At 39.6% G+C, this 26,803-nt stretch overlaps 1 protein-coding gene across 1 annotated transcript in view; it reads right to left on the bottom strand.

Annotated features, from left to right (window-relative positions):
- The window catches only part of LOC149266304 (lipid-binding serum glycoprotein family protein), a 209,913-nt gene that overhangs the window by 92,923 nt on the left and 90,187 nt on the right, over window positions 1–26,803 (bottom strand). The window contains exon 4 of the mRNA XM_089430226.1: window positions 1,228–1,476. Within this exon, the coding sequence (XP_089286352.1) occupies window positions 1,228–1,476 (249 nt within the window). The remainder of the gene's footprint in view (window positions 1–1,227; window positions 1,477–26,803) is intronic.

Here is a 26,803-nt window from a genome sequence, read left to right as displayed (position 1 = left end):
TTCTTCATCTTCTCTATAAATTTTGGGTATTTAGGGTTAGGGTTTTCTTGAAGTTGTGCTAAATTGTAATTTTATTTGATGTGTTATAACTTATTACCCTCTTAATAGGAATTGCACTTAATAATTGGAAAAAAACAAAATCTAGCATTAATTGCATAATAAAACCCTAATACTAGGGCTGATGTCATCCTTTCTATTGCTGTTTTATGTGTATTTCAGCCATAAAACTCAATTGCATACCCTAAAACTTGCATGCCTAATTGATAGCCTCATTTCCTTATTGATCCATCATTGTAAGGCTATTTCTTCTAGCTGTTATATGACATTGCATGCCATTTCTTCGAATATCTATCAAACTCTTAACAGCTCTTTAAATCTATTTAAGTGGTCTAAGGATAAAGTACTTGAACTTTGGTAAAGAGTATCTCAGCCTTCTTGGCTCCATCACTACCTATCTCAATCATTAGACAATGCATCACCTTAAACCCTTCTTGTTGAATATCCCATCCCTTAGGTGATTTATATATAGGGAAGCCTCCCTGGTCATTTAATTCAACACAAAACAGCTGAAGAAAGGCTGCTGAGGTGAGGCCAATTGTTGCCACGAGTTCTAGATCTGCCCACTGGGGTTTTGTACTAGGCCTGCTAGTTTTTGCAGAAACAAAGAACATATAAAATTCAGGTTTTTATGTACTTGAAAGTGAAAGTGTTTTATTAGTCCATCTCAGAATCTGAGTGTAAACTTTGAAGCTGTAGCCCATTTATCAGGAATACATTCATTGCAGTAACTGAAGATTTCTATAACAATATCTATATAGCAGAAGGTGCCATAAACAAGTACACAAGCATGCCATGCTATAGTAGTAGGTTCAATGTTAGTTTAGTCAGAATAAGCTCTTAAGAGCAAGTAAAAGAAAAGAAGGGACACATGGTAAAGTAAAATGAAAGGGAAAACACTCGAGGAAAAAACTGGATTAAGCACCCCAAAAAGGTCAAATCCAAACCTGTGATTGATCACACAAGATTCCAATCATTAGATACCTTAGTAATATTTGGATCTTCTCCATCATGTCACTAAGTAAATTATTATGGATGAATTATAGGGAAGCTATTTGAAATTCAGATTTCCTTGATAATTCTCTGGAAGTTCAACCACTTTTCACATTCTAATGTTTCAAAGACTTCGGAAAAAAAATATCCCTATTTGTGTAGAAAACTTTAACTTACCATAGATATGCATGCCACCGGGATGGTGTCGTTACCATCTACAACATCCACTACCATATCTGCAACAACAACAGCCTCCACTCCATCCAAAGTAATGGTTATGCTTGGCGGAGAAGAAATGGAAATATTTAGTGTCATGTCATCATTGGGATACTTGTTATAGAGTTGAGGAACAAAAAATCTCCAGCTAGCCGTATTCAGAAGAGACTGTTCTGGCAATTTATCCACTGACCAGTTTAGCAAGCCTGCCTGCAAAGTAGAACAACAATAAGACTCATTTCACAACCTGAATGACAAACATACACTTCAATCTGCAATAATTAGTTCAACTGATACTCTAGGCTAGATGAAAGCTAGGACCAATTATGGAACATTTGTTATGCTAGAATTTAATGGATAAACACTTACATAAGCATGCTATCGATTATGACCATAGATTACTAGTTTGGTCCAAGGGAAATTTCATTTCCTCAAATGTTAAATTAGAAGATACAAAGTTTCTATTCAATGTACTGCAAAACGTCTAATGATATGTTAAAACAAACTATAGATTTACAGAGCCTTCAAGCTCACAAAAGCAGCGAAACAAGAAACATATCACTTGCTTAAAATGCCAACATGAATTGTTTATTAAAATATATGTTCTATAAGATAATTATGTCTGCAGATTACCAGTTTGGTCAAAGGGAAATTTTCATTTCTTCAAATGTCAATTTATAAGACATGAAAATTTTATGCAAGATACTTCTAATGATCTAAATGATCTATTAAAAGCATATTATAGATTTACAGGGTCTTCAAGTTCATGAAAGCAGGGAAAAGAATATACATATCACTTGTTTATGCCAACATAGGAACTTATGCAATTCATTATAAGAAATTTGCTTATTAATATATATGTAATTTGAGGAGAATATTAGAAAGCACTGTGCTCCAAGCAAATATTGTCAAAAAACAGCTCTAAATAACCATGCAGTCATACCAAAGTGGACCATGCTTTTTATGTGCAAAAGTAGGTCCATCACTAGATTGTTCTGAGAATTGCCAATGCCAGGAAGGGAGATGGCATTCTTGATTTCCCCCTTAAGATTGAAATATTCACTTTCAAATGTTAGTTTCTGTAGCATCGGAGGTGTTCTAGTCTCGAAAATTTGTGGAGAGGCTAAAACACAGGGGTTTTCCATAACCCATAAATCGTTTCTGGAAATTCCACCTAGAAATGTCTCAATTAGATTGTTAGTCTATTTTTAATTGTTTCCTAAGTCCAAACTTAGGAAAAGGGGTTAATTAATCAGAATTAATTGAAATAAGGTGAATCATCTAGAAACTCACACAGATCGAGAGGGAATTAATCTAGGCCCTTGATTAAGTTTTAATCTTGGTCGTTGGAGATCCAACAGAGGATTACAAGAAGAAGCCGATGGGTAGATGGAGAACACACTTGTGGAGTTCAATTTCCTTGGAGAGTTCAATTTTTCCAGAGAGCCAACAATTGCCAGAAGAGTTCGAGCTTCACAAGGAAGCAGAGACAGTGAGGGGCAGGGACAGCGAGCCAGAGGAAGTTTTCCAAATCCGATGAAGTAAATTGCATAGAGGCAAAAAGAGACACAGTGAGGCTGATGCAAGAGTTATGCAAAAACCTCTAGAGGCAATTCGTTTTTGCTGGAGAGAAGCTGGATTTTAGTTCCAAAGGCTAGGAAAGTGTTCAAAAGGTCGAAGAGATAGTTTCTTAGCCAGTGGCAGACAAGATGGCTACAGGAGCAGCTAATTCAGGCAACGCATGGAAGGGATTGCGCAAGGCCGACACAGGCCTGCGTAGAGGCTATTTAGACGACTCACTTGGAGTTGCAGTCAGAGCCTGGATTGCTAGTGGGGGTGAGGAAAATTCTTCACAATATTTTTGCCAATGATTTCTCTATAGGATTGTTAGTTTTGGGCATCCAAATTGTACTCAAAATTTCCCACTACTACACAATAATAAAAGCCCTTAGATGTTGCACCGGTTTTCCCGCATTGGGTTGTTCCGGGGACATTTGTCCAAAAATAACTATGTTAATTTTTTATGTGTGTGTGGAGCATATTTATCAGTTGCCAGTGCTATTATTTTCCACAATTTTACTTGTGAAGGTTGCAGTGTAATTTATTCAGTATTTGCCATAGCAAATAAATTGTTAAACAATTAGAAGAATAATTTCCAGTCGCTGCAATAGGATTTCAAACTTGAAATTTTCACATCGTATCAGAGCGTGATTAATCATACGGGGAAGCTCAGAAGAGGAGGCATTGTTCAGAGGGAGCAACAGGACGAATTTCTGGGGGTTGCGCAACGCCTAAGCCAGGAAGATCGAATTCCTTAGGGAAGTTTGATTTTTCAGAGAAGGTTGGCAGAAAAATTCGGCTTGCTAGTTGAGTGATTCTAGCAGGTAGAGGGAGCAGCAAAATCTCAAATTTTTCACTAAGCATATTCCTTGTTTGGGTGCAGAGGGTTTTGCAGTAGCAGAATCAACGTCGAGTGGAAGAGAAACTGCACACACAGAAAGAAAAAATCTCTCAAGGGATCTCGAGTTTTAGAGATCTAACTTTTCTAGTTGAAGATTGGCAATAGTTGTGGCCAGAGTTCCTCACTCCAAAAGGTAGTGCATATAGCAGATCCAGCAGCCGAGCAGAAGGAAAGAGGGAGATTGTCAACCAATTTTAAAGATAGCCACAGTTGGGCTTAGATATCAGAATAGGTTGGAGGGAGCCTCTCACTATGTCATCTAGAAGGCTAGAATGTCCTTCCTTTTAGATGAATATGGCCTGAATCCTACATGGAGAATGTGGTAGCAGTACCCTAGGATCCAGGGGAAGGAGCACAGAAAGGAAATGGCGAACGCGAAGCGGATGATTTTGGACCAGTGAAACAGGAATCGGCGATTAATCGGCAAAATCGTGATTCGAACTCGGCTCGGCCATGAAACGATCCGACCTGAATCTTTGCGAGTCAAATCGCGTTGACCGAGTTTGACTCGTGGTCAACGCGAGTTTGACTCGCGAGTATGGCGATTATTCCGATTCTGCGTTTTTTTGCGAGTCCCGCCAGTTTTGCGTTTTGGTTTATCGGGTTTTGGGTTTCGGATTGTGGCGTAACGCGTTTATAACTTTATCGGTTAGCTGTTTCAATGTTTCATTATGAATCATAGTCCCGAGTCCGCAGAGTCCTCAGTCGACACCGCCGCAGAGTCCTCAGTCGACACCGCCGCAGAGCTGCATTTGATGCCGCAGAATCGGATTGCTGAAGCCTGGGATATTCATATACCTGCGTGAGCCTTCAGCCTTGAGGTAACCTGCGTAGATAGCCCCGATTTTATTCACATAGTCACGTAGAGGTAACCTGCGTGAGCCTTGAGCCTTGAGGTAACAATGTTAAGCGGGGCTGTTTTTATTTTATTTTATGGCATACAACAATAATGCCTGCACTGTCACATTTATAAAATTTAAATATAGCACTGTCACATGTATATAACTGTAACAGCCTTAACGCAGTGACATTGTGATTTTGACTCTATATGCACTTTACTGATGTTCCTTGTTGGAGCTTTAAAAATTACTGGCTGTCAATCAGTATCAGCGATTCAGCACTTTTCGCACTTGTTTATGTACTCAACCATGCACATTTCAGTGCTGATGTCTGCATTTAAGAGTTGCTTCCAACAACAGTTCTTCACAAGATGCTGCTGATCATGACATTGTAACTTCCCAGCAGTTCAAAACATAATATCATGATTCATGATTCATTCACTTAAAGATTTATCACTTTTACATAGCAACAACATTGTATGGCTCTTAGATTTTATTTCATTCACGACATTTCTATCTGTTGGGTTCAATAATTGTCTTGTCAAAAATTTTAGTTATCGTCATCGGTTGATAATACTAATAAACTTAACATATAGAGTCTAGAAGTATGACCGAGTGGTAGATTTGTTAAAACATGAAAGGAGACTTAGCATAGTTTTGAAGTTGTTGATTAAAATTTAATATGGCTAAAACATCAATGTTCCCCATTTAATTTTTAATGTGCTTTAGGATGTAAAATTATAAGTGACCATGAACTGTGACGGGCATGAGAATGCATTGAGAAAAGCTCTTTCAAAATTCAAACGTCATATATACAGAAACAATTATTTACCCCGAGAGTGATATCCAATTATTTTGAACTTCAAAGTTCATACACAGTTTTGATTTGCCTCAGTGTTTCACTTAGGAGTCGAGAAAATCTTTCTGGAAATATTAATAAGCAAAGTTACAAACATAACATGACGATGCAAGGAAGTCATAAAGGATAAAAGTTTTCGAAAAAAGTGAAGAAAGTAGGAAAGCATGCAAGGATGACCTAAAGGCTAAAATACTCATAAGTGTTGAGAATCTGAGATTCACAAGTGTTTTCAAGAGAATCAAACAGAACCAAAACCAACCCAAATTCTGCAAAGAAGAAAGAGTTAAACAACAGTAGGGCAGCCAAAAGAGGTGCAACCCTACAGAGAAAAATAAACCCCAGCACAAGTACACTAGAGAGAGAAATAATCCAAGCACAACATAGATCAAAGTTATAGACTTGACAGTGATTTGACACATATATTTGATACATGGCAGAGATCTAAGTGATCTTGCAGCAATCTTCATATGCATAGATGACAGATGATGGCACTTTCTTGGTGTGCTTTTGTGCCAATTTTTAGAGCTATGTTGTGCTCCATTGAATAAAACCAGGGTTCTACATGTTTTCTGGTTTTATTGAAAGGCAACATTTCTATATGTTTACAACTTTACTGACATCTGTCTTCATTTAATTTTTTAAATTTCTAGCATATTTTAAATTTTTGGATCATTTTTAAATTTGATTTTTTGTTGTCTTTCACAGGAGCCACAAATTAAATAGAAGCCACGACTCCAAATCTTAACAGAAGCCACAAATTAAACACAAGTTCAAAGCAACAACAATGCCGAGAGAGATGGACTTTGCTTGGGCTTATTGTGACAAGATTCCTGAAAAATCCAAGCTCCTTTGTAAATTTTGCAAAAAGAAATGTAGTGGAGGCATTTATAGATTCAAGTTCCACCTTGCACAAATACCTAGCCATGATATAGGTATTTGCGGCAAGGTTGATGATAATGTCAAATACCAAGCAGCCTTGGCCCTTGAGATGTTAGATCAGCGTAATGCCAAGAAAGCAAAGCAAAATACTGAAATAGGAACTCTTGGAGTTGATACTTTTTCTACCACTAGCCCCATGTCACCTCACTCTGTTGAATCCTCAATGCCGTTCCCAAGTTTTCCACACATGCCTTCAAGGCCAAGTCAAACTCAAAGCCATGCAAGTCCTTCGACTCCTTCCTTCAACACTGGAGGTGGAAACATAAACACCTTTTTTGCTCCCCGCACAAAACCCAGTTCCCAACCTACCTTGGATGGCACTAGTTGGAAAAACAATATCTATAGTCAGGCAAGGAAGGCCATTGCTAACTTTTGGTACTATTCTGACATACCTTTCCACTATGCCAGAAGTCCTTATTGGCAAGCTATGATTGATGCAATTGCTGTTGCAGGTCCAGGGTTCAAAGCCCCTACATCAGAGAGCCTTAGGATAGATATGTTGTTAGAGAGTGTTGAAGGTGTCATGCTTGTGCTAGCTAAGTTTCGTTCATCATGGGTTGAAACAGGGTGCACCATCATTAGTGATGGATGGACAGATCAGAAGAATAGAACTTTAATAAATTTCCTTGTATCTTGTCCCGCAGGCACAATGTTTCTCAAATCAGTGGATGTTTCAGACAAGGTTAAGACTGCCCAACTTATCTATGAAATGATGGAGGAAGTCGTTCAAGAAGTGGGAGAAGAACATGTTGTACAAATTGTCACCGATAATGCAGCTAATTATATGGCTGCTGGTAGACTTTTTGAGATGAGGCACCCCACTATTTTTTGGACCTCTTGTGCTGCCCATTGCATAGATTTAATGCTTGAGGACATTGGTAAGCTTCATTGGATACATGAGGTTGTGGAGAAGGCAAAATCCATAACCAAATACCTATACAGCCACACTATTGTCCTAAACACTATGAGAATATACACTGAAGGTAAAGAAATTGTTCGACCTGCAGTGACTAGATTTGCAACAAATTTCATATCTTTGCAATCTGTGGTTGAGCAAAAGATAAATCTGAAGAGGATGTTCTTGGGACCTGAGTGGATGGGATCTAAACATTCCAAGACCCCTGAAGGCATCGAAATTGTTGCACTTGTGTTTAATGATGGCTTCTGGAGAGATGCCGAAGAGATTATTACTGTGACGGATTCCCTTGTTAGAGTTCTCATGTACTTCAAGTCTTTTAACTTTTTCATTTTTTAAATTTCATTTCAAGCTTCTTTTTATTTACAATGTTTCATATTTCTTTAAATTTGAATGCTTGAAATTTCAGGACGGTTGATGGTGACAAACCCGCTATGGGTTACATTTATGAGGCGATGGATCTCGCAAAGGAGGCCATCAAAAGAAGATATGGGGATGATGAGACAAAGTATATGCCTCTTTGGGACATTATAGATGCACGTTGGGATAGGTAATTGCATTCCCCCTTACATGCTGCTGGGTACTTCTTAAACCCACAATATTTTTATGATAAGAGCAAATTTAATGAGGATGGGGAGGTTGGCAGAGGACTTATGACATGCATGGAAAGGTGCTTCCTTGATCCAGAACAACAAAGTCGTGTCTTTTCCCAACTACAAGATTATAGGGCACCATCTAAATTGTTTGCCTATACCAGTGCTATAAGACAAAGGTCTAAGATGTTGCCAGGTACCCAGCTTGAAGGCTTCATCAATTCATTAAATTTGTTTAAAATTTATTTTGTATGTTAAATGTTTTATTAAATTTTCTTTTCTTTTTAAGTTTTTACTATTTACTAATTTAGTACTTCTAGTCTTCTACTCACAAACCCTTACCACTTGCTAGGTCTTTGGTGGCAAAACTTTGGTAGTGATACGACAGATTTGAAGAGATTTGCCAGTCGAATCTTAAACCAAGCATGCAGTGCTTCAGGTTGTGAACGCAACTGGAGCATGTTTGAGAAAATACATTCTAAGAAGCACAATCGATTGACACAAAAATGTTTGAATGACCTTGTATTTGTCCATTACAATCTACGACTTCGCAACAAACAAATACAAGGTGAGATTCGAGAGCTTGAATTTGAAGGTTTCATAATCTAGTTCGTACTTTAAAGTTCAAACTTCAAACTTCAAACTTCAAACTTCAAAGTGAAACTTTAATTCACATTTCAATGTCTCATGATAATGACAAGTATGGATCATTCACCAATTGACCTTGAAGAGATAGATTTGCAAGCTACAAATGCGGCAGATTGGGTTCAATTAGATGAGCCTCCTCTTTTAAGCCTTCATGACTTGGAGAACTTTGAGAGTCAAGCAAGCGAAGGAGTGGAAGGAATCGCTTCTAGTTCTCACTCTTAAGAGTCTTAGACTCTTAGTTGCTGATTTTTTTCTGATTAGTATGCAGTTTTTTGTAAACTTTTAGAAGAATATGCTTCTAAGGACTCAAGACTCAGTGCTTTGGATCATGTTTGGACTCATAACATATATGAGATACTTATTTATTCATGATATTTTGGACATCTATTGATATTATGCATTGTCTGGACATGCCTTTACCCAATATTAATGAAAAATGGTTTTTTTAATTCAATATATGTGTATATTTTTATTTAATGAATTCAACGATTTTTTGCCGATTTTTTGCCGATCCGATTAAAACTCTTCACTCTTTTGCCTCGCCGATTTATTGCCGATTCCGAGTCTGGTAACATTGTTTTGGACGCAGTCCAAGATCATCTAGTCTAACATGTAGCAGACAAAGGTACGGCCAAGGTGAAGTGGGATGCTCTCTCCAAGCTATTTCAGAGTTCATCTCAGCAGCGAAAGATGTTTCTCTAGGAGAAGTTGAGGAGCATCAAGATGCAGAGGGGAAACAGCATAGATGGCTTCCTCACCAAGATTCAGGAAATCCGAGATCAGCTATCAACTGTTGTGGAGGCACCCCAACCCATAGAGCTTGTACAATTGGCACTAAATAGTGTCTCAAATGATTGGCAGGTGTTTGTCCAAAGTATCTTGGGCAAAGACACATTGCCTAAACGGGACAGGATGTGGTACGATCTACAGCAGCAGGAGTTGACGCAAGCTCTAGTAAAGGGTACCACCAGCGGCAGTAGCAACAAGGGCGTGAAGGGTGAGAAGGAAGAGGAAAATGTGGCCCTAGCATCTAAGGGTCCCAGTCAAGGGAAGGGGTAAAAGAAGAAGAATAAGGACCTATCAAATGTCAAGTGCTTCAAATGTGGCGAGTTCGGCTACTACAATGTCCTCTCAGGAAGAAGGGAAAGCAAGAGAAGCAAGCCCAGGCAGCAGCACCCGCTGAGATTAATAAGTTTTCCTCCAGGCTGGAGGAAGACTTCGTGATGTTTGCAGCTATACCTCCCAGAGAGAGGTGGGGTGATCAAGAGTTATAGTCCCAGAGCAACGCATACATGGGTGGGGTCCATTGGGGTGTCCTCTTCATGGATCATTACCTTGTTACGAGGACCCATAGTATTCAGTAGCAGGATGGATCAGTGTCAGTGATGCAATTAGATTCCAGAGTGACAGTTACAAACTAGTAGTAGTCAGGTGTTGAGGAGCACAGTGCAATGTTGGCAGCAGTGCAAGAGTGGAACAATGCAGAGTTAGCAGCAGCGCAGATTCTTCAATGGACAATGCAATAGCTAGTATCAGTCAAGACTCGAGGGACAGAAGCATCATACTGAACATAGTTGAGTCAGTATTTAGGATGCTTCTCAGTTGCAGCAGCAACAGTTGAGAGAGAGTTGCAGTGTAGATGCAGGGTTGGCAGCAGTATGGCAGTGTCAGCGGTAGCACAAATGCAGCATCAGAGTTGCACAGTGGATGGTCGGCAGTGGCCAAACTCAGCAGCATAACAGAAGGTGGTACAGAGACAGGGTGTTGTGGCAAAGTGTGCAGCACTAGAGAGAACATCTTCCTCACTAAGAGGGAGTGCTAGTTTTTGTAGCATCGAAGGTGTTCTAGTCTCAAAACTTTGTGGAGAAGCTAAAACATAGGAGTTCTCCATAACCCAGAAATTGTTTCTAGAAATTCCACCGAGAAGTGTCTCAATTAGATTATTAGCCTATTTTTAATTATTTCCTAACTCCAAACTTAGGAAAAAGGGTTAATTAATCATAATCAATTGAGATAAGGTGTGAATCATATAGAAACTCACACGGATCGACAGGGAATTAATCTAGGCCCTTGATTAAGTTTTAATCTTGGTCGTTGGAGGTCCAACAGAGGATTATAAGAAGTCGATGGGTAGATGGAAAACACACTTGTGGAGTTCGATTTCCTTCAAGAGTTTGATTTTTCCAGAGAGCCTACAGTTGCCAGAAGAGTTCAAGCTTCAAAAGGAAGCAGAGACAGTGAGGGGGAGGGACAGTGAGCTAGAGGAAGTTTTCCAGATCTGGTGAAGTGAATTACAGAGAGGCAGAAAGAGCTACAATGAGGCTAACGTAGGAGTTGCGCAGAAGCCTCTGGAGGCAATTCGATTTTGCTAGAGAGAAGCTGGATTTCAATTCCAAAGGCCTCGAAAGTGTTCCAGAAGGCTAGAGAGACAGTTTCTCAGCCAGTGGCAGACAGGACGGCTATACGATCAGCTAATTCAGGCAGAGCATGGAAGGTACTGTGCAAGGGTGATGCAGGCTTGCATAGAGGTTGTTTGGATGGCTCACTTGGTGCTGTAGTCAGAGCCCGAATTGCTAGTGGGGGTGAGGAAAATTCCTCACAATATTTTTGCCAGTAATTTCTCTATAGGATTGCCAATTTTCAGCATCCCAATTGTACTCAAAATTTCTCACTGCTGCATAATAATAAAAACCCTCAGCTATTGCACCGGTTTTCCCGCATTGGGTTTTTCCAGGGACATTTGTCCAAAAATAACTATGTTAATTTTTTATGTGTGTGCACTAGCATTTTTCTCAGCTTTGAGCGTTATTATTTTACGCAGTTTTATTTGTGAAGGTTGCAGTGCAATTTATTTGCTATTTATCGTAGCAAATAAATTGTTAAGCAATTAGAAGAATAATTTCCAGTTGCTGCAATAGGATTTCAGACTTGACAATTTCACATCAAACATCTTAGAGGCCATACAAAAGCACACTTCTTGGTTTGAATTCTATAATCAAAACAATCTCGCTTTACTATTGTTTTCTTCTATTTCTTTTTTAAAATGTAGTAGTTAAGGCAAACCCCTCAGATGGCTATGTATTTGTCCATGGTAGACGTATCTTGCAAACAAGACATAACATCTCTCTTTCCTTCCACGAAAGAAAATGTTGCCAGAACCAGTTCCAAGACATTTCATTCATGACAAGTCAAAATTTCTGAAAACAAGAGTTTTACTGCAAAACAGAAATTTCACCTCTTTAACTAGAGGTTTCATGGATTTTATCACTGTGGATTCAGCCTTAGGGTTGTTATGAAATATGAAACAAAACAAAATTTCAAGATTACAATATTTCAATCCTTAAGACCCCAATCTTCTAAGTAATCCAAGAATTTCATCTCAAAACCTTAAATTGAATTCTCCAAGGGATTGAACCCTAACCCTAGACTTCTTTTGCTCTAAGAAGATCAAGAAACCCTAGTACAAATGAAGATCCAAGAGAGAGAGATGACTAGTGCACTCCTAGTCACATCTCTAACGCAATAGTAAACAAGAAAGAAGATCACTATGATATGAAAGGATCATCATTTCCAACATCTTATTTATCACGAGAGTAAGTCCCGGCAACAAGAGAAAACTCCAATGAAGACATCCTCCTCCCATATATAACTTCTCCTAGGGTTTCCTCATGAACACTACCAAACCATTCCAAGAAGACCAGGTAAAAAGAAATGAGTACCATGACAATGATAGAGAAAGGATCCTCTCCTTCCTCTCTCTTTCTCTCTCTCTCTCTCTCTCTCTCTCTCTCTCTCTCTCTCTCTATATATATATATATATATATGTAAGAGGTAAGGGAGGCCAATAATACAAAGTGTGCCAATGCCCTTACAAAGCAACCTACAATAATCACTTGTAGGCTCACACATGTGAAGCATTATTGCAGTGTTCCTTAAATTCGAAACACAACCAGGTATACCAAGAATACACATGCAGAAAACCAATTACAAGAGAAAATAAGATCAAATATACAAAAGGTATCACTGTATTGTGATAATCAAAAGAAGGAAAATAATATTCACTTGCCTTTTAAGGTGGGACGACCTTTCACTAAGCAAAGCTCCTGATACCTCAACACAAGACAAACATTACATAGCCTACGATTTCTTTAAATATATTCTCAATATGAAAAACCATAACTACTAGTGGTCCCATCACTAGTGGGCACCAACTACCTAGATGGCCTTATAAAGTGGACCCTTTTACATTAAAATAACTATCCACTACTATCTAATGGGCCTTATTCAAAAAGGATGGTTGCATACAATAATTAACTAACTCCTGGGTAGCCTAAAATAGAGAGGTTATAGTAGGACCTTAACATGCTCTCCCCTTCAAAAGTAGTGTTTTCCTCAACGTTGACTGTGAGGAAATTGTTGCAGCATCATTGTTGACTCCCATGTGGCATCTTTGAGCTATATATCCTTTAACTAGATTAATACTTCACAGACTATGCACTAACACAATTGAAACTTTGGGGTATCCAATAACGTTTCTAGTTGGAGCCAAATAGAGCCTTCTTCATCAAGTTTTGATGAGTTAACTGCACCTTCTTTGATCTCATAGCCTTCTTTAGACAAGATACATGAAATATTGAATGACTTTTAGAGTGAGATAGGAGAGCCAACTTGTAGGCCACTTGTTTATAGGGTTGAAGGTGAGGAAACACCTGATCCCCATCTATAAAAGAACATTCAAAGCAAGATAGGTCAGCTTGTTGCTTCATTCTATTTTGAGCCTTATCCAAATTGGCCTTCAGTGTGCGAAGAATGACTTCTCTAGTGTGGAGTGCGTAATCCACTAGCTAAACCTTGGAGGTGCCTAGTAAATAGGAAGTGACTGACAATGGTTTTTCGCCATTGATAACTTGGATTCTTTAGGTAGCTCCATGATAAGAGGTATTGTACCACCATGCTTATTGTACTCAAAATATATTTTCTTTTGAATCTAGCATTTAAATATGATTTACAATAATCAATATAAAAACATCAAGTGGCCAAATAATATTATGAAGACTGGCCATAGTTACAAAATTCAACAACAATGAGCCTGTAGCACAAATTCCGAGGACTCAACAGTCAACTTGTGGCCCAAATTTCTAGGAAGATAAGTACCTCAGATTTTGTATTTAATGTTGCACAAATTTCTCTGAAACTTTGAAGCAAATAAAATTGTCCTTGGAACTGGTTTTTCCCTTGTGGGTTTTTCCAGGATCTATGTTTGACCAAAAATAAGTGTCTCAAAATTGTGTGAATGCTTGTCTAAATTTCCTTATCAACTGAAAAGTGAAAAGTGAATTAGTAGTGGCAGCCTGTAATGTTTCTTTTAAAATTTGCATTCAGTTTATTTCAATGTTCCACCAAGGTTCCGGGACGAGGGAGCGAGGGAGCGAGGGGGCGCGGGAGCGGCCTATGCAAAAGCTCCCTACCATTTTTTAGGAAACGTGGGGGAGCGTCAGGGTCTTAAAAATTTATAAATATAAAATATAATTTATTAATTGAGTCCACTATGACAATTTGGTTTGAATTGAAAAGCTGCAAAGCATGATCATTGATATGAATATCATTTGACATTATCCAAATTTATAATATCATATAAAATAATAAATTTAAAATTCTAATTCAGCTTGGTCAAATTCTAATTTAGATTTTGGTCAGAGAGGGGGAGAGCTTCAGCGTGATAAGGTAGCCACTGAATTCTGTGAAAAAGTAAATGAACAGATCAGGAACACTGCATTGGCAGTAGAAGGGGCAACTACAATGGGTTGTCCAGCTGTGTTGGATCCAACAGCTAGAAAGTTTGTTATATTATATATAATATAGACAGTACACCATATGCTGAAAGAAGAGTTTTAGTTCCAGGAGAGATGAGAAGATCACATGAAAGAGTTTCTGACAGTTTACTATCAAATGACATTGACTGCAGGATGACCATCTGCGCACCAACTTGGGTGACCAACGATGGCATGGATAATTTGTCCACCTTACTAGAGCAATGCCATGCAGTTCAAAATTCAAACTAGCAGTGTATTTCAGGGGTGAAAATAATTTTCAGACCTGAGAATTCAAGCTGAGCCATTGTGCTATGTGTAAATTTTGTAAGTGTATAAATTCATATATAACGACAATTCCTGAGATTTCTTGTTGCCCATAGTATTTTGTCATGCTTGCAGTAAATGCATGTTAGTCTATAGTCCACCCAATTATTTCCCACATGACATAGGTGCTGCTTCCATAGTTTGTATGTCAAATGTCATGCAAATTGAAAACACAAACTGAATGTCTCATATTCTTTGCCTGTTACTCCAGTTATCTCCCCACTGTAATCCAACCATCACTTGAGAAAAAAAGGAGAAGTTTTAAAAGGGAAAATTCATGTACGTGCTATATGGTCCAGCAAATTTCCATGATATTGACCCTCTAAAATAATGCTTGTTGAAACCAAAAGACAGCACAAGACGTTATCCCCATACAGAACATGAGTAGCTTTGTACCACTTTAGGTCTATTAAGTCATAAACTATAAGCAAGGCCATTTTTTTGGGAGCGTGGGGAAACGTCCCCTCAGGGAAGGGAAACGTTTCCCTGGCACGTCCCCCCAAGTTTCCTCCATTTTGGGAGCGTGGGGAAACGTCCCCTACTCGTCCCCAAGTCCCCGGAGCGCGGGGGAGCGAGGAAACTAGACCCCTAGGGGGGGGGGCGAGTCCCCGTGGAACACTGGTTTATTTATCAGCATGAGCATGTGGGATTGTGGACATTAAACTCTATACAAAACAAGCTGAAACTGGGGAGGGCTACAAAATCAAAAAATTATACATGGTAGCAGAGCGGTGAACCTTCAGCTGATATAGAAAAGACAGCAAGCATACGTTCTGCTAAAAACAGTGAATAGCAAACCAAACTGCCTACATACCTAGAGAATTGTGGTTGCTGATTTTCAGATTTGAGAAGTTGTATTGGTTGAGAAGGTCATGGCTACTAGTTTGAGGGTGGAGGATAGGCTGAGTGGGGTTGAGAATTTTGGCCCATGGAAGGAGAGAATGATGTTGCTGCTTGAGGAAGTTGAGGTGTGGGATATTGTAGAGAGTGTAGTACAACCTCCCACTGATCCAGTTCAGTTGGCAGACTTCAACAAGCAAATGTGAAGGCAAGGAGAATCATTCTCGATGCTATTAAAGACCACCTATTCCCTCATGTGACAGGGAAGAAGTTTGCCCATGAGATGTGGGATTCCCTAGTAAAACTTCACCAAAGCACCAATGAGAATTGGAAGATGGTGTTGAATCGTAAGTTATGAAACACCAGATGACCAACACTGACATGGTCACCTTAGACCTCACCAAAATCACACAGGTGAGAAATGAGTTGGATGCAGTGGGAGAGATTATCCTTAAGGACCAATTGGTTAAGAAGGCATTGGATGGTTTTGTTCAGAAATCTAGGGGCAGCAACATAAGATGATTTCTTTTGCTTTAATAAAGTGTTTGTGATGTATTTTTACTTTGCTTAGTTAGTTTCTTCTTTCACTTGTTATTATTAGTGTTTTCTTCATCAAACAACTATCAAACCATGAAGAACAATAAGACAAAGGACACAAGATATAGACAATCAACCAGGGCCAAAACCTCTCCAATCTGAGAGGAAAACCCCCAAGAATTCTTCTTCTTATAAAATCTTTAATTGACGAATTCCAAGACCTAGACCCTTGACCAAAAACCCCTCCAAGACCAAGTCACAATTCTTCCCTTGAGAAGCTTTTCTTCCTTCAAAGTCAATGCTAGTCAAATTGATTGCTACACTATTGTTTTTCAGCTTCTCTTCAACTTCGAGAGGCTTGAAATTTTCAGCCTACTTGCAATTACAGAGATTCCACACGTGTGAGCTGATTGGGGCAGATTTGTGAGGCTTCTCTCCTTCGCTTGGCTTAGACACTTCTTCTTGTGAATTCGGCTAGCAAAAATACTCCTTTCTTGGGCTATATCTTAGCTTCTTCAAGGTCTGCAATACCTTACTGCAAAAACCCTAGCTGCAGTCACACGTGTGAGATGAATGACCCAAAAACAATGCTAGAAGACTTTGATGTTCTTCTCCCTTCTCTTCGATGCTCAAGAGGCTCTCTTCCTTATTTGCACTTCTCTCCTTGTCATGGATGCTTGATGGATGATCTCTTGAGTGAGGCCGAATCCTCCTATATATAGGCTCCTCTCCCATGCTATTAGGTCGACTTGTCATCATTCCTAGGCCAACATGTCCTTTAGATAGGCCGACTAGCTTCTCTTGGATGCCATTCGTTTGTAACCCATAGACAAGGTCTTGGAGGGCCTTTTGACTATATCGTTGACTCAAATAATTTTTCTTACTATATGTAGCATGCCCCAAATGGGTCTTTGTTAAAATTGGCAACTAGGGCCAAATTCCACCTTGGGACAACTCATATGATGGAGATGATTATTGAATTGGATTCCTCTTTTCAAGAGGTCCAAGTTTGATATAAAGATCATCTCATTCAGACAAGCAAAAGTGTGATTTTGAATATATTTTCTCACATGTACAAATTGTTCAGGTCGGCCTCAACTTAATGTAGGCTCAAGAAGCCCAATAGATGTGTCTCTTCACCCACAACAAAGTGTATAAATAGAAGAGACCTCTCTCCTCATTTGGACATCATTCACTCAACCATTCTTCTCTCTCTTCAAAAGATTGGTTCATACAGTGTGGGATCTTCTCTCTCTCTCTCACATGTGCAGCTAGGAGGACTATTTTTCTAGGCCAAAACAGAACCAAAAATTTCAGATTGTTGACCAGCGTTGACTTTCTGGTTAGGGTTGAAGGTCGACTATAGTTGACTGCAGAATTTGACAGGGCTGATTTGATTTTGTATTGGGCTAGTCTATTTGACTTTTGTACTCTCTCTCTGTTGAACTATTGAATAATAAGAAGAAGATTTGATCAAAGGCTTTTCCCCACATTGGGGTTTTTCCCTGACATCAGCCAAATCTAGTGGCCTCTTCTCTTGGCTTGTCTTTTGCGTATATGTTTTATGTTCTATCTGCATTTACTATCAATATGATTAATGGTTGATGTGATTTCTACTGAAAATTGCTATTGGGTTGCTAAAGAACATTGAAGTAAATTGTGCTAAGCATAGAACATACCATTGTTATGTTGATTTCTAGTAGCATCGAATGTGCTCTGAGTCTCAAACTTTGCAGGGAGGCTTGGGCACATGTATTCCAAAGAACCCAGAAAGTGTTTTGAGAAATTCCACCCAAAGACAGTTTTATTAAAATAATTAAGTATTTTTAATGGGACCCTAAGTCTAAACTTAGGAAATTAAAATAATTAATGGGTATTAATCTAACTATGAGTGTAACTTCTAGAAGAAGACGAGGATCAAGCATAAATGATCTTAGCCATTGATTAGCTTCTAATCTGGGTCGTTGAATGTCAACGAAGAGATTATTTAAGGAAGCTTGAGGGTCATTTGAAAGACACAAAGAGAGTTGATCAGTCAAATTGAATCGTTGAAGCTAGAGGCAGCGCAATGATTTGTAGTGATCAAGCAGAGAGGGGCAGAGGGAGTTTTGGCTGGAGGATCTTCTCCGGAGCCAAGAATACTCAGCAGAGAGGTAGAGAGACACACAGAGGAGGCAGTGCAGAGGGCAGAGAGGGTGATGCAGAGCCAGAAAGGGCTCACGCAGGCCCCACACAAAGCAGCGCAAAGGCCTCCAACGCAGAAGTCTGAGTTTGCTTAGGAGGCTGACGTTTCTGAGTCGAGAGGGCTGGAAAAGGGTTCTAACGGCAAATCGATTCTCAACTGTGTTGAGAAATCTAAAGGGCTAAAGATGTTAATGATTTCTCTATCTTGATAACTGCTTGTAAAGTAATTTCATTCTTTAAACAATTCAAACAAGATCTTTTATATGTTAGAGATTATTAACTTCATCAACCAGCTACCATGCATAATAAACAAAAGAACAATCATTTTGGGTTGAGGAGCAAATGTGATCTGATCCTTAACGGACTTACCCCGACATATTCCTAACCTAGAAAATGGAAACTCCACCAAAAGACTTTCTAAAAGACTAGAAGCTAGATCAAGATCATGCTCCGCTAATTTATCGAGAGGAATCCAATTCTCTCTATTTCGTGCTGATATAGACCAAGAATCTCGAGTCGCTGATCCGGCCAAGCAACCCAAAATATGGGGAAGTATGGTCAATTCCTTCATAGTTGTTTCGGCAATCGAATGTTCTAAATATCATTCGGACAAATAACAATAAAACAAGATGTAGGCAGCAGCCAGGGCAAAAACTCTCCAAACCTGAGAGGAAGACCCACAGTAATTCTTCTTATAGTTTCTTCACTTGACAAAATTTCCAAGACCAATACAAAGACCCCTTTTGATCAATGTGACTCCAAGATCAAGGCTAGATCATTCTATTACTGCAATTCTTTGACCTGTTGTCCCATGGATCAGATCTGATATCATGGATGGATGATCTTACTTCCTTCTTCCTTCCTCTTCTCCTTCTAAGCTTCCCTTGTCCAAAATTAATCCACTAGCCTAGTAGATCTCTTCAACGCTTGCTTTCAACAAGATGATCTGCTCTCTTCAAGAAGACTGTTTAGAAACCCTAGCAACAGATCTGAAGACGACACTTTCCTTCCCATGTGTAGGTGATCCACTTGGTCTAGAAACCTTCTCCTTGCTTCGCTAGGCTAGTAGATTCCTTCTAGGCATACAACCGAATCCTTTAGGCTTCAAATCAGCTCTAATCATGAAGATGTCATGGGACTGTAACACAACCCTAATGGTGACCAATACCTTCGCATGTGTGGAGGGATTAAGGCTCTTATAGCCCTCCTAAACCCTTGCTTCAGCAGTCATTCTTCTTCCCATGAATCTGCCTTTAAGATAGACCCAAGACCGAGATTTTTCCTTGATGATGAGGGCAGATTAAGTGATGCCCTACCCTCGCACGTGTGACAGGCTTCTGCAGCTATGGACAGGCTTCTCTACGGTTGTGGACAGACTTCTTTTGCGGCTCCCTTACTTCGCACTCTTGGACAGACTTCTTCGCATGGAGTGAGACCCAATTGATCTTGTGATAATGTGCTAATGAGAGAGGAGAGACCTATATTTATAGTCTCTTTAACGTTGTTCATTAGGCCGACATATATTGAGTTTAGGCCGACTTACATAGTGATATCTAGCCGACATGAATGGATGTATATAAATATATTTAGGCCGAAAATATATTGCTTCCTTTTCCTTCGCTTGGAGGAGTCTTTCACTAGCCATTTGATCTTGAACTTTGAAGGAATTTTGCCACATGATTTTGCGCTTGATCTTGGAGTCATACATTGTACATTTACAAGTGTAAACATTTACATTAATGACACAACCTATCACCTAGAGCTCATAATGAGAGCTACAAAGACAAATACATTTTTTAGCATGAAACCCATGACTCAAATTCACAAAATATTTTTGTTGGATACAATATACATCATTTGCATTGGAATGTGTCATTATGAAGACCAAACCTAGTTACACTTTCTTCAACACTCCCTCTTAACTAGGGAGGTATTCATACATACATGGACCTTGGACAATTTTTCAAGTTCACATAAGAATTCTCATAAGAAGATCAGATTTGCAATCCATCTGTTATAGCATCATTTCAACCAACATTGTTTCCATATAGCAAGGCCTTGACTAATAGCTCTATCTCTTAGTTAAATCAGAGCACAATTTTGGCGAGACCAATGACTGATAGACACACATCATCATTGTCTCTCTTAGGGTCATACCCACCCGGGTGTTCTCCGAGTATGCCCTACTAGGACTATTCTCATCTTGGGTTCCCAACCCTCAAGAATATCGATCCTCTTGCCCACTCTTATCTTGGATGCCCTACCACATCCTCAAAGAGTGTCGGATGCCAGATGATTACACAATCCTCCATTCTTTCTTCCAAATTGAAGACAAGAATGTCGTGCCTAAGTCTCCCTCTTAACCAGGGATGAGTTCCAAGTTTCTCTTTTCTCAGAGACTTACTTATGTTCCCTTACCATAGGAACCTTCCAGAGCTCTATGTGTCGAAAGAGAAAAGAAAGAAGCTAGATGCATCTGGGAAGAAAGGAACATTTATGGGCAAGAGTGAAACTCCGAAGGCATATAGAATCTATGTGCCTAGTCAAAGAGAAGTGGAAATAAGTCATGATGTCACTTTCGATGAAGATTCTACCCTTGGGAAAGTTCAAGATCTTCCTTTCCCTAGGAAGGACAATGATGATGATGCAAAAAAGCAAGATGAATCTTCGACAGATGATCCAATGCCCGATAATGAGCCCTCTACTTCAAGAAAAAGACCTTTGTGGCTCAAAGATACTCTTGAAGATGCTGAGAGACATGTTGCACCAAGGGGGACATTTCGTGAAAACAAGAAGTCGAACAAGTACCAAGGGTGCTTAGCTGCTATGATTACCATAGTTCAATATGACCCATGTAGATTCGAAGAATCTATGAAGCACCAAGTTTGGAAGGATGCGATGAACGAGGAATATGAGTCGATCATGAAGAATGGTGTCTAGGATGTGGTTCCTAGACCCAAAGACAAGTCAGTGGTCACTTCAAAATGGCTTTACAAAATCAAACAAGGGGTTGATGGGGGCGTTGAAAAGTTCAAGGCCAGGGTCGTTGCTCGAGGCTTCTCTCAAAAGGAAGGAGTGGACTATGATGAGATATTTGCATCGATTGCCCAATATACCACTATCCATTCGATCATAGCCCTTGTTGCCTCTCAAGGATGGAGCCTACACCAAATGGATGTCAAAACTACTTTCTTGCATGGCTCGCTTAAGGAGGAAGTCCATGTAGAACAACCTGAGGGGTTCGAAGTTCAATATCGTAAGACACATGTATGCAGATTGAAAAAAGCCCTCTATGGGTTGAAACAAGCCCTTAGGGCTTGGTATGAGAGGATAGACAGCTATCTTATGAAGTTGGGTTTTACTAGGAGTGGAGTTCACCCAAACCTATACTTCAAGGTTTAAAAAGACATGCCTCTCATTCTGGTCCTTTATGGGGATGATCTCTTTCTGACAAGTAATGACACTTTCATTTATCAATGCAAGAGGAATTTGGTTTTCGAATTCGAGATGAAGGACCTAGCACTGATGCACTATTTCCTAGGGCTGGAGGTCTGGCAAAAGCCAGGTGAGATTTTCCTTTCTCAAGTTGTGAAGCTACTTGAGAGATGTGGGATGGTGGATTGCAAGTCCATGTCTACTCCGATGGAACTCAACTTCAAGAAGCTATGTGGAAGTGCTACTAGGCTCGGATTAGCGACCCCTTCCGAGTATCAACAACAATGGGGGCCCTGATGTTCTTGGTAAACTCTCGTCCGGACATATGCTTCGTTGTAAACACGTTGAGTCAATTGATGGTCGAGCCTCATCACATTCATTGGATTGCTGCTAAGAATCTCTTGAGATATCTCCAAGGCACAATCCATTACGGACTGAGATACACTGTCGAGAATTTGAGGCTACCTTGATATACTGATGCTAACTGGGTTGGCAGTGTGGTGGATCGTAAGAGCACGTCTGGGTGTTGCTTCTCTTTGGGGTCTGCTTCAATATCTTGGATGAGCAGGAAGCAGAAATCAGTTGCTTTAAGCACCGCCGAGGTTGAATACATTGTTGTGAGTATGGCCTGTTGTGAAGCTGTTTGGTTGAGGAAGCTCTTCAGTGAGCTATTTGAGCATGTGCTGGATACCACCATGATCTTCTACGACAACCAGAGTGGGATTCACCTTTCAAAGAATAATGTTTTCCACGACTGCTCCAAGCACATTGATATCAGGTACCACTTTATCCGATATATGGTACAACAAGGAGGAATAAGGTTCCAACACATCAGGACAGATGAGCAGGTCGCAGACATTCTCACGAAGCCCTTATGGAAGATCAATTCTTAACCTTCCAAGAGAGACTTGGAGTCGTGGAAAGACCCTCTTATGAGGGTCCCACATGAGTTGGACAATGAGCTCTGGAAGCTCCTAGGCGTTGGGGTACTTCTTAGAGCTATGAGCGACCATAGGGTGAGTAGTTCACCTTCCCTGTGATACCCCATGATGGTTGACATGTGTGTAGAGTGAGTGATTCACCTTCCCCTACAATTGACATATGCATAGGATGAGTGGTTCAGCTTCTCCTGTCGATGCCCCAGCGTACATCCTACCCATGGAATCCAGGACTCATGGGAAGTACCTCTCATCTGACCAATGAGTTGGGAAAACTGGTTAGGAACCATAACACTACCGATGGACGCATCGTGTACTGTCATACTCCCTATGACTAGGATGCATGGTGTTCAACAACTTGATCTAGGATCAAGGACTGACTTTTGTCAGTGGAGAGTGGTAAGGTCTTGTGATTCACTCTCGATCACTTATTCTTCATTATTACTTCATGGTTCAATAAAGCAGAGAAATGATGATAGAGATGGTACATGACGACATGATGGCATGATGATAACAGATGGATTGGCAAGTAGAATTCTCTCTAGTTGAAAGGGAGTGTTAAAATTGGAAATTAGGGCCACAGTCCACCTTGGGACAGCTCACATGATGGAGATGATTATTGCATTGGATTCCTCTTTTTGAGAGATCCATGTTTGATGTAAAGATCATCTCATTCAGACAAGCAGAAGTGTGATTTCGAATTTATTCTCTCACATGTACAAATTGTTCAGGTCAGCTCAGCTTAATGTAGGCTCAAGAAGCTCAATAGATGTGTCTCTTCACCCACAATAAAGTGTATAAATAAAAGAGACCTCTATCTTCATTTGGACATTCATTCACTCAATCATTCTTCTCTCTCTTCAATAGATTGGTTCGTATAGCTTGGGATCTTCTCTCTCTCTCACACATGTGCGGCTAGGAGGACTATTTTTCTGGGCCAAAACAGAACTAATAATTTCAGACTATTGACCAACGTTGACTTTCTGTTTACGGCTGAAGGTTGACTGCAGTTGACTGCAAAATTTGACAAGGTTGATTTGACTTTGTATTGGGCTAGTCTATTTGACTTTTGTACTCTCTCTCTCTCTACTGAACTATTGAATAATAATAAGAAGATTTGATCGAAGGGTTTTCCCCACATTGGGGTTTTTCCCCGGCATCCGCCAAATCTGGTGTCCTCTTGTCTTGGCTTGTCTTTTGCATATGTTTTATGTTCTATCTGTATTTACTGTCTTTTGCCTATGTTGTTGAAGGAAATGTAACTAGGCTAGGTCTTCATAAATGTAATTTTGATATTTGTACTTATTCAAGAAAAAGAGAAATTATTTTTGTATTATTTGTCAAGCACATTTTGAAGTGCTTCTAGAGAGTCAAAGTCAAAATGTAATTATGATAAGACCCTTCGATGGCATGTTACATCATGTATGAAACCATACAAGGTCATGGGAACACCTCCAAGCATAGTCAAAGCCTCTACTAGCATCAACGAAGTCTACAAGCAGTAAAACAATGAATAAAATTGAATTATAGAGCAAATTGTCAAGTTGGTCATATGAACAATCAAGTCGGCCTAAAAGAGGAGGGACAAGCCTCTGTTTATAGAGGATCTCCACTGCTCTTCTGAAAAAAACTTCACCCTGAAATTTGCAAGCAAGAAAGAGGACAAGGAAGGTCGAAGATAAGCCAAGGAAAAGGGTTACAAGGGTAGCATGATAAGGAGACAGAACAACCAAGATAAGAAGATGGTTTTCTAGGGTTTCTGCAGCCACACATCCAAAGATATAGGAGGCTCCTTGCGGTCATTGCAGCGGTAAATCACAATGACAAATATCTTGGTTTTGGGTTAAGAAACAAGGACCATAAAGCCTCCCCAACCAATGAAGGAGAAAGGAAAGATCAACAAAGTTAAAGGGATTGTTTTAGGGTTCTATCCACATGTACAGCAAGTGAACTTTTGCAGATTTGGTAGCAGGTGAAGGTAGCAAAAGGTGCAGATAATTGATTCTACTCTACAGACATGTCGTGATGAAGAAGCCATCCAACAAAAGAAAAATCAATGTTGAAGCAATATCAGGTTGAAGTCATAATGGGCTATTAGGTCAAAGCATGTAACCTAGCAAGTACTATGAAGCATCCATGATGAAAGTATTCTAAAGCATGGACAAGATGACAAAGGAGTAGCCAAGATGACAAGAGAAACCCAATAGTCACTTTCCATGAAGTAATGACATGATCAAAGGAGAATCAAGATGAGGTATGTACGCATCAAAGTTCAAGTCATGTTATCATTTGTATATTATTGAGTCATGGGTATAGTTCCATAACATGATCAAGCATGAAAGAATCTCTTTCATCAAGGACATGCTCGAAGGCATGTACTACAATACGATGAAGGTCAACAAAAGAATATGCTCACATAAGCAGCATAAGATTGCTAACTAAAAAGCAAGAAGAAATGCTGACAAGTCCACAAAGCAAACAATGAAGGAATGCTCTCACAAGAAGCATTAGATGATTAACCTATCTATCTGAGGAGAAGCAAATGAAGAAAAGAGATCAAGCATGTGAAGAACATCATGATCACCGAGAATCACTATCTAAAAAAGGCCTTGAATATATCTCCCAAAAGAAGGCAAGACAACTCTGATAAAGAAAGGACCCTTGACATCTATTAAGGCCTTGGAGATACAAAAGGTGCAGATAATTGATTCTACTCTACAGACATGTCGTGATGAAGAAGCCATCCAACAAAAGAAAAAGCAATGTTGAAGCAATATCAGGTTGAAGTCATAATGGGCTATTAGGTCAAAGCATGTAACCTAGCAAGTACTATGAAGCATCCATGAGGAGAGTATTCTAAAGCATGGACAAGATGACAAAGGAGTAGCCAAGATGACAAGAGAAACCCAATAGTCACTTTCCACGAAGCAATGACATGACAGACCAAGAAGGAAAGTGATCAATGGATGGCGCCCTACCTAGAATAAGTTCGATCGAAGACTTCATGACATCAAGAAAGGAAGGAGATAAAGCAACTAAAGGACCCATGAAGAAGTTGTTGATGAAGGAAAGAGTCCCCAGTTAAGAGGGAGCTCTGACAAGTCCCTGATCAAGAGGGAGTTTTTGAATCACCCCTGATTACAAAGGAGTAACAATTGTGTTTTCCATTTCATGGGTCATGCACTAGACCAGGACTAACAGTCGTAAGTTTAGATGAAGGCCATGAATGGAAATGTAGACACAAGATAGACACAACATTCTTTTCTTCATTTGGGAAGAAAGAATGGGAGGATTAGGTAATCATCTAGCATCCGATATTCTTTGAGGATGTGTAGGGCATCTAATACAAGAGTAGGCAAGAGGACCGATATTTTTTTAGGGTTGGGAACCCAAGATAAGAATAGTCCTAGTTCATACCCAAATAACACCCAAGTGGGTATGTACCTTGAGAGACAATGAGGAAGGTGTTTATAAATCATTGGTCTCACCAGCATTGTAGCTCATGGTCTAGTAAATAGATGGAGTTGTTAATCAAGGCCTTGCACTATAACAATGCTAATGGATATGATGCTATAATAGATGGATTGCAAATCTGGTTTCTCTTATGTGAATTCTTCAAGATTGAAAATTGCCAAACACCTTGTAATGTTGTATGAATACCTCCCTAGTTAAGAGGAAGTGTTGAAGGAAATGTAACTAGGCTAGATCTTCATAAATGTAATTTTGATATTTGTACTTATTCAAGAAAAAGATAAATTATTTTTGTATTTTGTCAATGAGTCTCTTGCTCATTGAAAATAGGTCAAGCACATTTTGAAGTGCTTCTAGAGAGTCAAAGTCAAAATGTAATTATGATAAGACCTTTTGAGGGCATGTTACATCATGTATGACATCATACAAGGTCATGGGAACACCTCCAAGCATACTCAAATCCTCTCCTAGCATCAACGAACTCTACAAGCAGCAAAACAATGAATAAAATTGAATTATAGAGCAAACTGTCGAGTCGTCCTTATGAACAGTCAAGTCGGCCTAAAAGAGGAAGGATAGACCTCCATTTATAGAGGTTGTCTACTCCTCATTTGAAAAAAAACTTCACTCTGAAATCTGCAAGCAAGAAAGAGGACGAGGAAGGACGAAGATAAGCCAAGGAAAAAGGGTTACAAGGGCAGTGTGATAAGGAGACAGAACAGCGAGGATAAGAAGACAGT

This window comes from Pinus tabuliformis, chromosome 6 (genome assembly GCF_031772625.1).
Source record: "Pinus tabuliformis cultivar Carrire ecotype Pingquan chromosome 6, CPIR1, whole genome shotgun sequence".
Lineage (NCBI taxonomy): Eukaryota > Viridiplantae > Streptophyta > Pinopsida > Pinales > Pinaceae > Pinus > Pinus tabuliformis.
Note: the sequence above shows the minus strand (reverse complement) of the source record. Positions and strands in the feature narration are given on the sequence as shown.